The sequence below is a fragment of the Pyrgilauda ruficollis genome, unplaced genomic scaffold, assembly GCF_017590135.1.
Source record: "Pyrgilauda ruficollis isolate IOZ18807 unplaced genomic scaffold, ASM1759013v1 scaffold45, whole genome shotgun sequence".
NCBI classification, from domain to species: domain Eukaryota; kingdom Metazoa; phylum Chordata; class Aves; order Passeriformes; family Passeridae; genus Pyrgilauda; species Pyrgilauda ruficollis.
Window position 1 is genome coordinate 2,650,276 of NW_024526044.1, and position 12,880 is coordinate 2,663,155.

The 12,880-nt window shown below is 45.3% G+C and overlaps 1 protein-coding gene across 4 annotated transcripts in view; it reads right to left on the minus strand.

Moving 5' to 3' along the window:
- Positions 1 to 12,880, minus strand: part of PHACTR3 (phosphatase and actin regulator 3) — a 100,225-nt gene that overhangs the window by 41,283 nt on the left and 46,062 nt on the right. For all 4 annotated transcript variants that reach the window (XM_041478560.1, XM_041478559.1, XM_041478561.1 and 1 more), the window contains exons 2-4: positions 6,001 to 6,162; positions 5,094 to 5,171; positions 786 to 968 (exon numbers count right to left, since the gene is read on the minus strand). In XM_041478560.1, coding sequence (XP_041334494.1) covers positions 786 to 968; positions 5,094 to 5,171; positions 6,001 to 6,162 — 423 coding nt within the window. The remainder of the gene's footprint in view (positions 1 to 785; positions 969 to 5,093; positions 5,172 to 6,000; positions 6,163 to 12,880) is intronic.

Below are 12,880 nucleotides of genomic sequence, written 5' to 3' on the forward strand. Positions count from 1 at the left end.
GCTGATGAGGGAATGATTGCCATTCTGAGGGTAGAAGCAGGCAGGGGCTGGGACCCCCAAGAAAGCAGGGCCTGAAGGGGTGAGACAGAGAACAAAGGGCAGCCAGGGCAGATGGAGAAGGTGTAAAGATTGCCCAGAGGGCAGGAAGATCCATAATCACTATATGACAGTCCTCACAAACCAGGATAAAGCATTATCTCTGCAGCTTTGCATTTCTTGGTTGTCAGGAGGAGAACCAGCTGTGCCCTCCAGCTGCTGGGCTGTGCCTGGCTGCTCCAGTCCCCAGGCAGGGCTGCCGTGGATGAGCTCAGCAGAGCTGCACCAAAGGAGCCCGGCTTAGCTGATCTCTGCTCCTGGAATCAAAATTCACTGGTGTTTGCAGCATGCTGGGGACAGAGTGGTGACATGGACAGTGTGGGCTGTGTATTGGCATTGCTCTCCCAAGCCAGGACTAATAAATTCAGGCTTGGCACAGAAATTTAAGAAATCTTTTTAAAAGAAGCTTATTTCATCTTCACAGCAGCTGCTGCAGATACCAAAGGGGCACCGTGCCAAGACTGGATCATCTCATAATTCAACTAATCCCATCATGCCAAGCTTTGTGTAGTTCCTCAGCTTGGTAGAAGTGTCAAAAATGACTGCTATTAAGTACCAATTGCTAACCTAGTGTGGGGCTGGGCTGAACAAGGTGCTTTGACCCTTTAATGCACTGACATATTCAACCCCTCAGCAGAAATATTTTTATAACACTTCATAGTTTTTTGAAAATGTTTTATATCCAATACCTGCATCTTCTTTCAGCTCATCCAAGTGCAGCTCCTCACCAAAGGAGGTCACATTCGTTGTGGCTGTTGTTGTGGTGTCCTGCTGCTCCTCCTCGGAGGTGAGCGCCTGGCACACGGCTGCTGGAGCCTCGCTCTGTGTCACCTTCGTGCCATCGTCACCAGTGCAGGCTTTACCTTCAGTATCTGCAACAAGTCATTTAATCTTAGCTAAACTATGAGCAGTGAAAGCTGAGGCCCCCCTGCTATCCTCTTGAGAAGAGGGAATCTTAAAGCTGCTCATGCTCAGGGGACTGAGACTTCTCTTAGTGCAGCACCTGATCTCTGTGTTAACCACCAGTGATGCAAATCCTGTGGGCACCAGCCCACCTGGGCACAAAAACCCACTCAGGTTTCTCAAGGAGAAACCTAGTTATGTGGGCATCCAGCTGCCTCAGCAAGTGGCCACTGTGCTCTGGAAGCAGCTGCCACGTGGAGATGAGCAATGGGCAATCAGAGGTCTCTGGGAGAAGGCAACTCCTTCCTTGCATGAGCAGAGCCCGTGGTGCAGCACATTCCCAGGTGGGTCTGACATGTCTGAGCTGTGCCAGGCTCTGTGCATGACTCGCTGCCATCCAGCAATGCTGGAGGAAGGAAAGGCTGCTCATATTCCTACCAAACTGCAGGGTTTTAGCACAGTTTTAGTTACTCAGCTTTGAAAAGTATATCCTGTGTGATTGAACTGATCAGAAATTCAAATCCTTCCTCATGCAGACCTAGAAACTGCTCTCTTTGCTTACTCTGAAAGATTTTTGTGCCAGTGATCCCTGCAGCTGTACGCATCATGATGACTGAAGCTTTTCTAGTATTCTCTTATTCAGGCAAGAGTCTTCAGCATACAAACTACTCTTTTACTCCTTCAGAATTTACAAGATCTACATCACTGTTGCAAACGACAGAAAGCAATCACTTCCCTCCCTGGGCAGCTCTCCATGCTGATGGATGCTCCTGCTGTCCACCCTTCACCTCCCAGCTTGTATTTCTCAGCCCTGGACACTCCTTTCTGGAAGCTCCTGACAGGGCTGTGTTTTCTTGCAATTCCATCATTACAAGTTCCTTGAGCATTGATTTAAAACTGCAACATTCACAGTTACCTCTTTTTGATGCTATTTGGACAATCTGCAGGGTAATTTCTTGTGCTTTTGGGTGAGGGTATCAGATTTTGGCCCAGAGATGCTGCAGAAGGGATGCAGTATTTTTGCACACTGAGCTCACTCAGTCTGCCTCATAATCACGTTTGGTGAAAAGTTACTGTTCTTAAAATAGCCCTTGCAGTAGCACAGTTGCTATGATACAGAGAAGGGGAGGGGGGAAAAAGTTCATTGCCTACATTTCAGCTCCTTGTGAAGGCAGCCTGTACATAATCATGGGTGTGTGAACCACTGCCCTGAGCTGTAAGCACAGATAAACCTGATCAGCTTCCTGCTCACCAAGGGGACAAACATCAAGGGGGAGCTCCCTAAACGTGTTCAAGGTAACTCTGCTCTGCACTTTCCTCACACCCTCGGGAAAGGCAGCGGGGCCACAATGGATCTGCACCAGAGACTCCTTCAGGGCTCCTTCAGGTCCAGCCCCTGGCAGGGCAGGGCTAATGAAGGGATGGCAGGCAGAAGATGTTCCTCTTGGAGCATTTCTGAGACTCACAACAGTGATGTTCTGGGACAGGAAGGATCAGCTGGTGCTTAGATCAAAGTGGGCATGCTTCTTTGGGTGCCAGTGGGTCCTAACGCTGTATTTTAGAGATGGTCTGGGGACAAGACAAAGCACAGGCCTCAGATCCAGGGGGAAGGAGAACCCCAGCCCTCAGCATTGCTCGGTAACCAGGAGCAGGGCTGGGACTTGGCTGGGAATTAACCCTGCTGAGTGCCAGACCCAGGCCATCTCTCAGGGAGTTAAGCTGGTTCCCCAGAGTGAAGCTGCATTTCAGTTTTCCAGGGGCAGGCTGGCATCTGCCCTGTGTGAACACAGCCACAGAGGAGCAGGGGACAGAGGTGGCCCAGGCCACACTGTGAGTGGCCAGCCAGGACTGGGGGCTGTGTGAGGAGACAGGGTGACAGAGTCTGCCAGGGTGACTGGCCACCCACACAGGGACAGTGCAGTCCACCCTGGGCTGCTCCCAGGGCACTGCAAGTCCTGCACCAGCCTGTGCAGAGCCCAGAGCCACATGGGCCAGTGCCAGGGCCACTGCCAGGGCCAGGGCCAGTGCCAGGGCCAGGGCCAGTGCCAGGGCCAGTGCCAGGGTCACTGCCAGGGCCACTGCCAGGGTCACTGCCAGGGCCACTGCCAGGGCCAGTGCCAGGGCCAGTGCCAGGGCCAGTGCCAGGGTCGCTGTGGGTCTGAGTGGCACCTACTGCAAATGCACAAGGCTTCTCAGGCTGCAGCATCCTCCCAGCTGGGCTGTTTATGAAAGTGAGCAGGAATCAGCTCCCTGGAAGGGGAGTAGAGCCTGATGGAACAGAGGGATTTCAGGATTTACTGTAGTCTTTTAGCACAGTTTTGCTGCTTTGACAATTGCAACTTAACTGCATGAACAAGGACTTAGCCTTGAAACTGCTGCCACTTCAGCTCAGTCCAAGTAGGGCACTAATCATTTACTGAGAATTATTTGGGTCAGTTTTTATTCCAGTTAATAAGCTGCTTCTACTAATATAATAAAATAACCCTGGAGATTCACAAAACTCTGTAAAGAAAAATAACTTGCAGGCAGCTGCAATGTCCTTCAGCTGACTGTGATCCACTCTTCCCTTTCTGGGCACAGGGAGGCAGTGGAAATTTGTGTGATGTTTATAGGAGCTCCAGGCAACTCTCCTGCAGACAGGTAAGCAGTCTGTTTGCAGCTGTCTAGTTAAAAGCACAGCTTGTCCTCACACCTCATTGGACTATATTTATTTGAACTATTTTAATTTTGTTAAAATTATCTTGCTGCTTGGCATCACTTTTTCCTCACAACTGTTCTTTATGCATGCAAGAGGTTTATTGATTCCTCATTATTGCCTCTTAATGTGCTCCACAGAAGCTCTATTTTACTGGTTTTTTGCAGAGCATGACTTCAAATTCATGGATTATAGGCAACTTTCCTGCTCCTAGTGGAGATCATGTATATACAGTAATGCTAATATGCTAACAGGACAAGTAATTATCTAGAATTATGAGAGACTTCAATGGACAGGAATTAAAAATGAACTTTCTAAGAACTTCCATTTTAGAATAAATGAATGGTTTGATAGATTATTTAATATAAAGTCTAAAATATACCCAACAGAATAATATTAAAATTGCTTTACTCTCATGGGAAAAAATCCTATTTAAAATGCTCTTTTTCTGACTCTTCAGTTGCTCAGTTTCACTCCAGCTTGGCATCACTGAGTATTGTCCCAGGGGTTATTTATAGGCTTGGCATTTGTTTTATACAAAAGAAACTCAATTACTACTTTCCAAGAACATAACTTCTATCTGTGAGATTAATCAAACTCAAAAGGCCAGTCCTCTTTCATGACAGTACTTTCTGCTATGATGTTTTCAAAGCAAAGATGAATTTGTGGTATTTATCTCTGTTTAGGTGGAAATGGCAATTGGGATGTTGTCCATAACTCTGGGAGCTCAGTTAATCTCACAGAACAGTCACCCAGATCTGTGTCTCCCTTGAGCATCTGTCAGGGCTTTGGAGCACAAGAACCATGTCCTTTGTGAGTGTTTCTGACACTTTATCAACTTTCCTTCCATGACTTCTAGTTTGTACTCAAGAAAGCTTTAAAATGACTCCACTAAATGCTTCACTTTTCCATGGGAATGAAAAGCAGGCAGACTGGCAATGTGTTACATCACAAACTTGGAAAAACAGCTGAAAAAGTCAGATTAGGATCATTTGATAGAATCTGGACCCATAGGTTGTTCATGTTAGCTGACTGCATCTGTATGTTGAAGCTTATATTTATCCAGCTTGAGCTGGATTTCTTGGCAGAAGGATTTAGCTGGGTTTAGAGCAATTATATAAAACATACATACCAGCTCAGGCTGCACCACGTGTAAACCAAGGGAACACAGAGCTGCATTCAAGATGGGAGAGCACCAAACACTAAACTGCCAGGACTGATTGCAGCAGGGAGGAGCTTGAAGGATGACAAGCCTTAAATTCAGACATTGAGTTTTCCTCTCTGTTTGGATTGAAGGTTTTTATTCATTTCCTTGTTTATTCTGCTTTTGCAACTATGTGTTTCCTACTGTCCTGAAAGAGCCTCTGATAAAAAAAAACAATTAAGAATTTTTACTTACCTTGTTCCATCATCTCCAGAAGGCCTTTCTTAATGAGTTCATCCCTCCCTTGCCGTGCTGTCATCTTCTTCTCCAGCACTGCACAAAGTAGTGGCACAACACAGCACCAGTTACCAACAGAGCAGTCATGTAATGGGCTGAGAAAGAGGCAACATGGAAATTCCCTCTAGTCTCAACTCCTGGAAAGGACTGCAAGGATTTTGTTTTGGGGAGCATGGATTGGTCAGCTGTTTGTGCCTCTTCCTTTGTTAAATCACCCCATGTAAAGTTGAGGTTTATGATGTGAGGTGCTGTCAGATCACTCTGAGTGCAGAGTCACGGGGATTCCAGAGCCTTCCTGCTGTTTCCTGTGGCACCTTGGAGCTGCCTTGGACAGTGTCCTCCACTGGGACACTCCCACAGGATACAGCAGCAAGTGGAGGGAACTGCACTGTCCCATCTTAGGAAAATGCAAGTGAGTTTGTCTCCATACTGATCCCTGGAGACCAGTGAGAGGATGCTGTGCTGTGTGCTGGGCTCCTTCCCCTCAGAGACAGCTGCTTGAGGGAAGGCATTTCACATGCTGCAGCTCCCTCCTGTCACTTCTCATCATGTTACTGTGACCTATATAAACTTCACCCCAAATAAAAGGGGTGACAATACTTGGGGACATAAATGTAGCCTGTGTGGAGAAGGGACAACCAACGGAAAGCAGTCTGGGGGCAAGGCTTGTGATTCACTCTTATATTTTGACCTTTTCCTCTATATTGTGTTATACAGGAAGTCTGCCTATATGGGCCCCTCCGAGCCTTAAACATTATTAATCAGTTGAATGCTGGAATATCTGAATTGGGTTTGGCTCAGGTCACTTTTAACATGACCCATGAAAGCTTTGCTGTGCAGCATCCCTCTCCTGTTCTCAGCCTACCTGCAGATGTCTGCTTTAGCTTCTCATTTTTCTTTTTCCGCCACTTCCACGGTTTGAAGATCCTGCCCAGTGTTGCCAGTTTGCTGTTCCTCCTCACTGGTGGAGTTCGAATCCCTGAGACCAAGTAGTCAGAACGCACTGCAGGGGACTGCTCCATCTCATCTGAGAGGGGAAGAGAGGAAAATCCTGTTAGACAAAACCTCACAGTGACTTGCAAAGGGCAGGCAAAGGTGCTCACCGAGGCAGTGGTGTCACTGTCCCTCAAAAGCTGCAGGGAGCTGTCACAGCCTCCTGAAACCTGGAGAGCTGAGAGCTCCCCATGGCTTTAACAGGAGCAGTGGAAGTTCAACACATCTGTAAATCAGGCTCACATGGCCTCCAGTTAATCACATAAATGTAATGCTCATTTAAAAACTGCAGACCTTTATGAAAAGCTGAGAGGAAGCATGAGAGAGCTCAGATCCCTTTGGAATCCCCCGATTCCAGTTCTGTTCCTGGGCCACAGGATATTGCTGCCTTTTAAATGAACTCTTCACATGTGCTAGCACAGAACACGCTGACTTTTGTGAGCTAATGCAAATCTTATGTAAAAGAAGAGTTTGTTTGATATGTGCTATGTAAGTAAAATCTCAGTACTACTGTGAAAATTTATTCCTTGAGAAAGCTAAGGGGAAAATTCTTTCCCTTTTGTCCAGCCAAGCCACAGGAATTCAGAGATAATGCTTCAGCTGGAAAATCAATTTAGGTATTTTTAATAATTTTCCTTGAAAATGCACCACAAGTTTTGCTTATAGACAAGTGTTGCATGAAACAATACCCACTGAGTATTCACAGCTGTGTGCCAGCCAGTGCCATGGAGGACAGCGGGACAGTCCCCTAAATGGGGTTATTGATGTCTTTACTGAGATCTGTGTTACAGCACCAGTACAGTAATTATTGAAAGAGAAGCTGCCATCAGACCTGTTACAGAAATAATAACTGAGCAGCAATTTGTATTTTTTTCCCAACAACCAGTTATGATTTAAATCAAGAATGTGAAGCTATGAACATATGTACATTATCAAGTAATTTTTCTCTGGAACAGCAACATTTATCATAAATTGCTTTATGACAGCAAGATCATACATATCCAGCATCTTCTAGGCTTTGTTTTTAAGTTAACAGGGTGAAAATGCCTAAATCACAGCATGGAGGTGGGGATTTCCAAGTAAACAGGAAACAATTTTTAGGAGATTATTAAACACAGCAGGGGAATCAACACATTCCTCCTCTTCCATTTAATTTTGAAAATACTGGTAATAGAGATGAATCACTCAGTGGAGACAAACTAAAAACTTGGCTATGTGAGCTATTAGAGCAGAGAAAAGCTGTAACAATTCCCCACACACATCATGCATGCCCAGTGAAATTCTCTTTCCTTGTATTGAATTTACAGCACCTTTTTTCTCATTCCACTGAGTTTATCTGGGGGTTTAATTTACAAGAGATTTAAAGTAATATTTTTTTTTCCTTTGAATGCATGGTGCCTACCCAAGGTGATATTTATAATCTACAATTTGGAGGTCAGTGTTAAGTTGAAAGCATTAAATAGCAATGAGCCTTGGACAGAAGGAAGGCAGTAGCCTACAGACCACAGCTGGAGTGCCAAGATATTCTGCTTCTTTCCTAGCAGTGTATTCAAAAATGAGAAGTACCACAGAAATAAGCTTTGAAGAATTAGAGCTGCTCTTGATTACAGCAATAGCAACGAGAATGGAAAATGGCAGAGTAGATCTCCTATTAACTTGCTATTATGAACACTTTAAAGCTGTAATAGAAGCCTCAGGAAATAGCATTTGGTCGCTTCTTGTGACACCTCTTGAGTGGAAATAGAAATGTTCACGAAATTAGCTCATCTCCAAGTAGCTGTGGATGAGACTCTAAATCAGAGCCCTGGGAGCCGCAGTGGAGAGGGACAAGCTCAGCTCAGCTGTCCCTGCTCCTTGTCACACTGCACTGCTGCTCCTCCCAAGCCAGGAGTTTCTCAAGCATGGAAGTGAGGATTAAACAAGAAGCTGATTTACTGTGTTTCCTTTGGGATGAAGGTGTCTGCAAAGTGGGTCAGACATCCCCCACACGTTTTGTTTAATACTGGTAGCATGAGGCCATTTGAAGTTTTTGCCAGGTAGGGGATACACAAAGAACCAGGAAATCATTTGAACCCAAACCTGTGGGTCTCCAGCAATGCTCATGGTCCCAGATATTCCCCTAAGAAGAAGAATGGGGAGATATCACAAGGACACTGAGTTTTCCCTGGGTGCTTCTGTGGTTTACACCAGCCCTGCCAACTGCATTTCTTCCCCCCCTTTCTGCCCTCTTGGTTGTGGAAATGCAAAGACTTTGATTGCAGATGAAACACAGGTACAAATCCAATGTCAAAGAAGGAATAGCAGCTAAAACACACGTTCCAGTGGAGATTTTTGTGGGCTTTTTAACTTTATTAATGTTTCTCATATGGTACAAGCAGTCCTTCTCACCATATGCAGTTTCTATACTGTGCATTGGGAGAGATGGACACAGAAATAGATAGAACACAGCAAGACAATGTCCAGAAGTCCTAAATAACAAGGAAGTGGTCTCATTGGCAATGAGAATCACAAGAGAGCCCTTGGAGCACCTCATTTCCAGCCAGTTCGTTTTCTCCTGGTTGTGGGTTGGCTGCCTGGGAGATCAGAAGTTGACAGCACAAAAAGCAGTTCCCACGTACAGCAGTGACTGCTGGAGGAGAAGGCACTCCTAAATATCAGCCAGCTCCTGCAGCCAACAAGCTGCCAAGGCTTGCCAACCCTCCAACTACTCTGTGAAACATTCAGCACATTTTTTTAATCTGCAGTCAATATTTTAATTATGCTAACTGTTCTGTGGAATAATGTGGTTATTTCTCCCAGAGCCTGACAGCCTGGGGCCAGGCCATGCAATTACACAGGGGATGTCTGCAAAATACAAACAGCCAAGAGCCAAACCATGACTCTCAAATCAGCAGGGGGAAGCAAGCAGCAGCTTAACTGGCTGTGTAATGTGGAAGGATGAGGGACAGTCACTATCAGGTCAAGAGAGCACCAATTTAACCCCAGCATATCCAGGCCAGCCTGTTGGCCCTCACTGCCCCACAAGCAGGCAATCCTCAGCCCTGTGGGACCACAGGATTTTGCTCTGGCTGAAGCTTATTGAATGTTTATGCCAAAATCACTTTAAATTCCTTGCTGTACACATTTGAGGGCAAAGACTCCTGTGCTGGAGCTTCAGCCCCAGAACAAACCATTCCCATAACACAAACTCCTCACATGTGCGCCAAAGGGGTGGAAACCAACGTGGCTGTGCCCCTGCAGATGATGTGGGCAAGTTCTTCTCACAATGCCAGCTGGGTGATTTCTAGAGTTCCCAGCAGTGGTGCAGTGTGAGTGGGTTAATGTCTGAGACATCCCCAGTCAGAGGAAGGGAGAGGTTCCAAAGTGACGGGCACTGCTCTGCAGTGCAGCTCTGGGCTGCAGAATCAACCAGGCAACAAAGAAGAAGCAAACAAACCATAATATTCATTACATTTGGCTCCAGGGCCTGACCCCTCAGAAAGTCTGAGCATCTGCAGCTTCTGTTTACATCAGCAGCAGTTGTGGTGAAAAACACCCCCTTGCTTTCTTCTTTAAAACATTGTGGTGCCATAAATAGAGCACTCTTCCTGCAGTTCCCCTCTCTGTGGGAATTGTGAAGGTTTTCTGCTCATAGAAGCTCTCCCATTTGCACGTATCAGACCCTGCCTCCATCCCAGGCAGCCTCCCACAGAGATGGGGCAGGTTTGCTGGGAGTTCTGTGAATTGTGTGGTGGTAGAGTGCCCTGAGCTGCCACAGCCCTCATCCTTACCACAGCTGGCGCTGGTGCTGAGGTGACATGTCTGGGTGATAACAGCACTGTTCAACTGAGCACTGGGCTCAGTGAGTTGGGTTCATCTTCTCGGGTTTTTGCAGTGTGTAGCTGGATGCCTGCTGATTACAGCAACTGCAGGATGCATTCCACAGGCTGAGGAAGGGCAGCTGGGAACATCAGGGATGCAGGGCTGAGTCACACTGACCTTGCCATGCAGGCAGGCTGCAGGGGACACGGGATGTCCTCCTGTGAATGCAGCAAGAAGTTTGGGGGAAGATGAAGGATGCTGAATTTTAATGTGCTGGGGATTCTGGTAACTCAAATTCACAGTAATGAAAGTTGTGCCTTGCTAAATCCTGTGTGTATATTAGTAGGAGAAGGACCACTGAAAAATCTGCAACCTGCAGGCAGTTTAAAAATAACACAGCAGACAAGAGCTGCAGGCAAATTTGTAAGGCAGGCGTGCTCTGTTTGCTGATGAATTGGTTTGGGATGAAGCTCTGCATGTTTTCCCCTTTACTGTCATTGCATGTCTCTCTGCAACTCATGCATTGAGCTAAAAAAAGGAAATAAAAGTTCCCTTTGGTCCACTGCAGTGGGTAGAGACAGTGAGTGGAATCAAAATGACCTTTCTGGCTTTTGGGATAGAGGTGCCTTTACTACCAGTAACTTTCAGTGCTGCCTGGAATTCAGGAATTCCTCTAGAAAGGAGGTGAGGGAGGATGACACGAGGGGAGCTGAGCTTTTAAAGGGTTCCTGTGTCCCCCTGGCCACTCCCAAACTGAGCCAGCACTTCCCTCAAGGTGATCCTAGTCAGTTAGAGGAGCCTGCAGGGCAGGGAAGGCAGAAAGGTGTTGCTTTCATAGTAAAGATTATCCCGAGCATTGTGAAAGAGAATTAGCAGCAGGAACAATCCCCCTTTTCCTTAGTTTAGCATCCTGAAAAATAGAGAACTGACCACAGTGACTGAACATGCAGGATAGGGGTAAGTTGTTCATGTCTGGAAGCCTTTGAATGCTTCTGTCTTATGTTCTAGAGAAGCAGAATTCAAACTGAAGAGTTTTTTATTGCACCAGTTAGATGTTTCCTGTGATGAAGCTCTTCCTTGTTCTAAAAATGTTTTCTGTCACCTGCATTTCTGCAGACATGCTCTCTTTCTTGACTCTCTTTGAAAGAGAACTGCAGCAGAATGTTCCAGTTTGAAGTTTCCATTTCAGTTTTTTTAACAGAGTGTTTTTATTTTTGCAGTTTTGAATGACTGTTAGAAACTAGAACTGAAAATTATAAAACAGAAGTTTTTGATGAACCTGAAATTTATTTAATTTTTGAAGGACTTTGTATTTGAAGCTGTGAATGCTTCAGTATGGTTTGGGACTAGTTTGGAAAAAACTTACACAGAATCCTTTGTAAAAGAGAAAACCTGGTTCTTAACAGTTAGATATTTAGAAAGGCAAGGTACCTGTAGTAAATATTGAATATAATCATGAGCTGATTTTGGGTGCACATCTGCTTATGTGACATAGACTGTTGCTCTGATATATAATATTTGTTAGATTAAAAAAATACTGAAATAAAGTAGGGAAAACTACAGGTTTCAAGTGCAAATTCAGCCATTTACCTATTCAAATTTTTAGGTTTTGTATGGTCAATGGTGTAAGGAAAAAAACGGCTTGAATTCTTCTCTTATTGCAACCCTTTATGTTCCTGATTTCCCGCCATGGATTTCATCTCTCTGAGAGCTGAGCCTCCCAAGGAGCAGATGGAGAGTGGGCCAGGTTTATCCACATGGCATCCACGTCATCCCCTGAGTTACCTTGGGGGCAAAATCTGGCACAGGAAATTTGTGCAAGCTGCAGACTCACAGAGATCCATGAAGGCAGGGTGAAAATGCAAAGATAAACAGAAGGGAAATACAGAGAATACAGGGAAATACAGCTCTGGGTTCAGCTTTCCCTCAGTAAAGGCTGTTCTTGGCCTCAATCACTTTTCCTTTTACTGAGTGATATAAATCCTGATTAAGTCTTTGTACTTCTCTGCATGGAAATGCAAGTTGACTATGTGGTCTCCAAAGTCTGAACTTCCATTTTTATTTCAGACTCAAAAGGTTTGCCATTTGTCCTTGTCCTATAATTTCCACTGCTCTTTAGTATGTTAAATTATGATTTAACATTTTTCTCTAATGGAAGGAAATAAAATAAAAACCCCAAAGCATAACTTGTGGGTGGTAGGAGGGGGCTGTGCTTGCCAGGGAAGTTTATTTCCATTTTGTCATGCTGAACCTCCTTCAAAGTATTTGGATTTTAAAAGCAGGTTACCCTGACATGAATGGGGAAACAGATTATGCTTATCAAAGGAAAGGGAACAGGGAAGTGACAACTCCAGCTAAATCTGTTAGATAAAAATATGCTTTGTATGCTTGAGACTTGTGACTTCTTCCAGAAAACGTTCCTTTGGAAAGTTGACATATCACCTACCAACATTAGCACCAAGTGAGCCAAGGTGCAAAGAAATTAATCAGGAACTTTTCATGCTTTTGGATCATTGTGTCAAGCTCCAACACCACTTGCTGTGATTTACAATGCACGGTGTTACATTAGAAGTTCATTAGCAAAACAGGTTTGTCAGTGTTTGCATAAAGGAACCCACAACAGCCTTACCTGGGTAAGAAAGAGCTCAGTAACAATGAGAAAATGAGCTTGATGAAGGATTGCTATGTAATCAATGTTAATTCAGTTACCTGAGCCTGTACAATGTCTTTGGAGAGGGCAAAGCCTCTCCCCCAATGAGAGCTGGCTCAGGCAGCAGAGCAGCATCTCCCCAGATCCACAAAAAATCCATTCAAATGAAATAAAAATCCTTTCAAATGGGCAGAGGGCCAGGGGGCTGTGCCAAATCTGTCCCTCTGCAGCTGCAGGGGGTTTGTGCCACACACCTTACAAATCCCCAGGGCCGGGCAGCTTCCCAAGGCTCCTGGGGGGA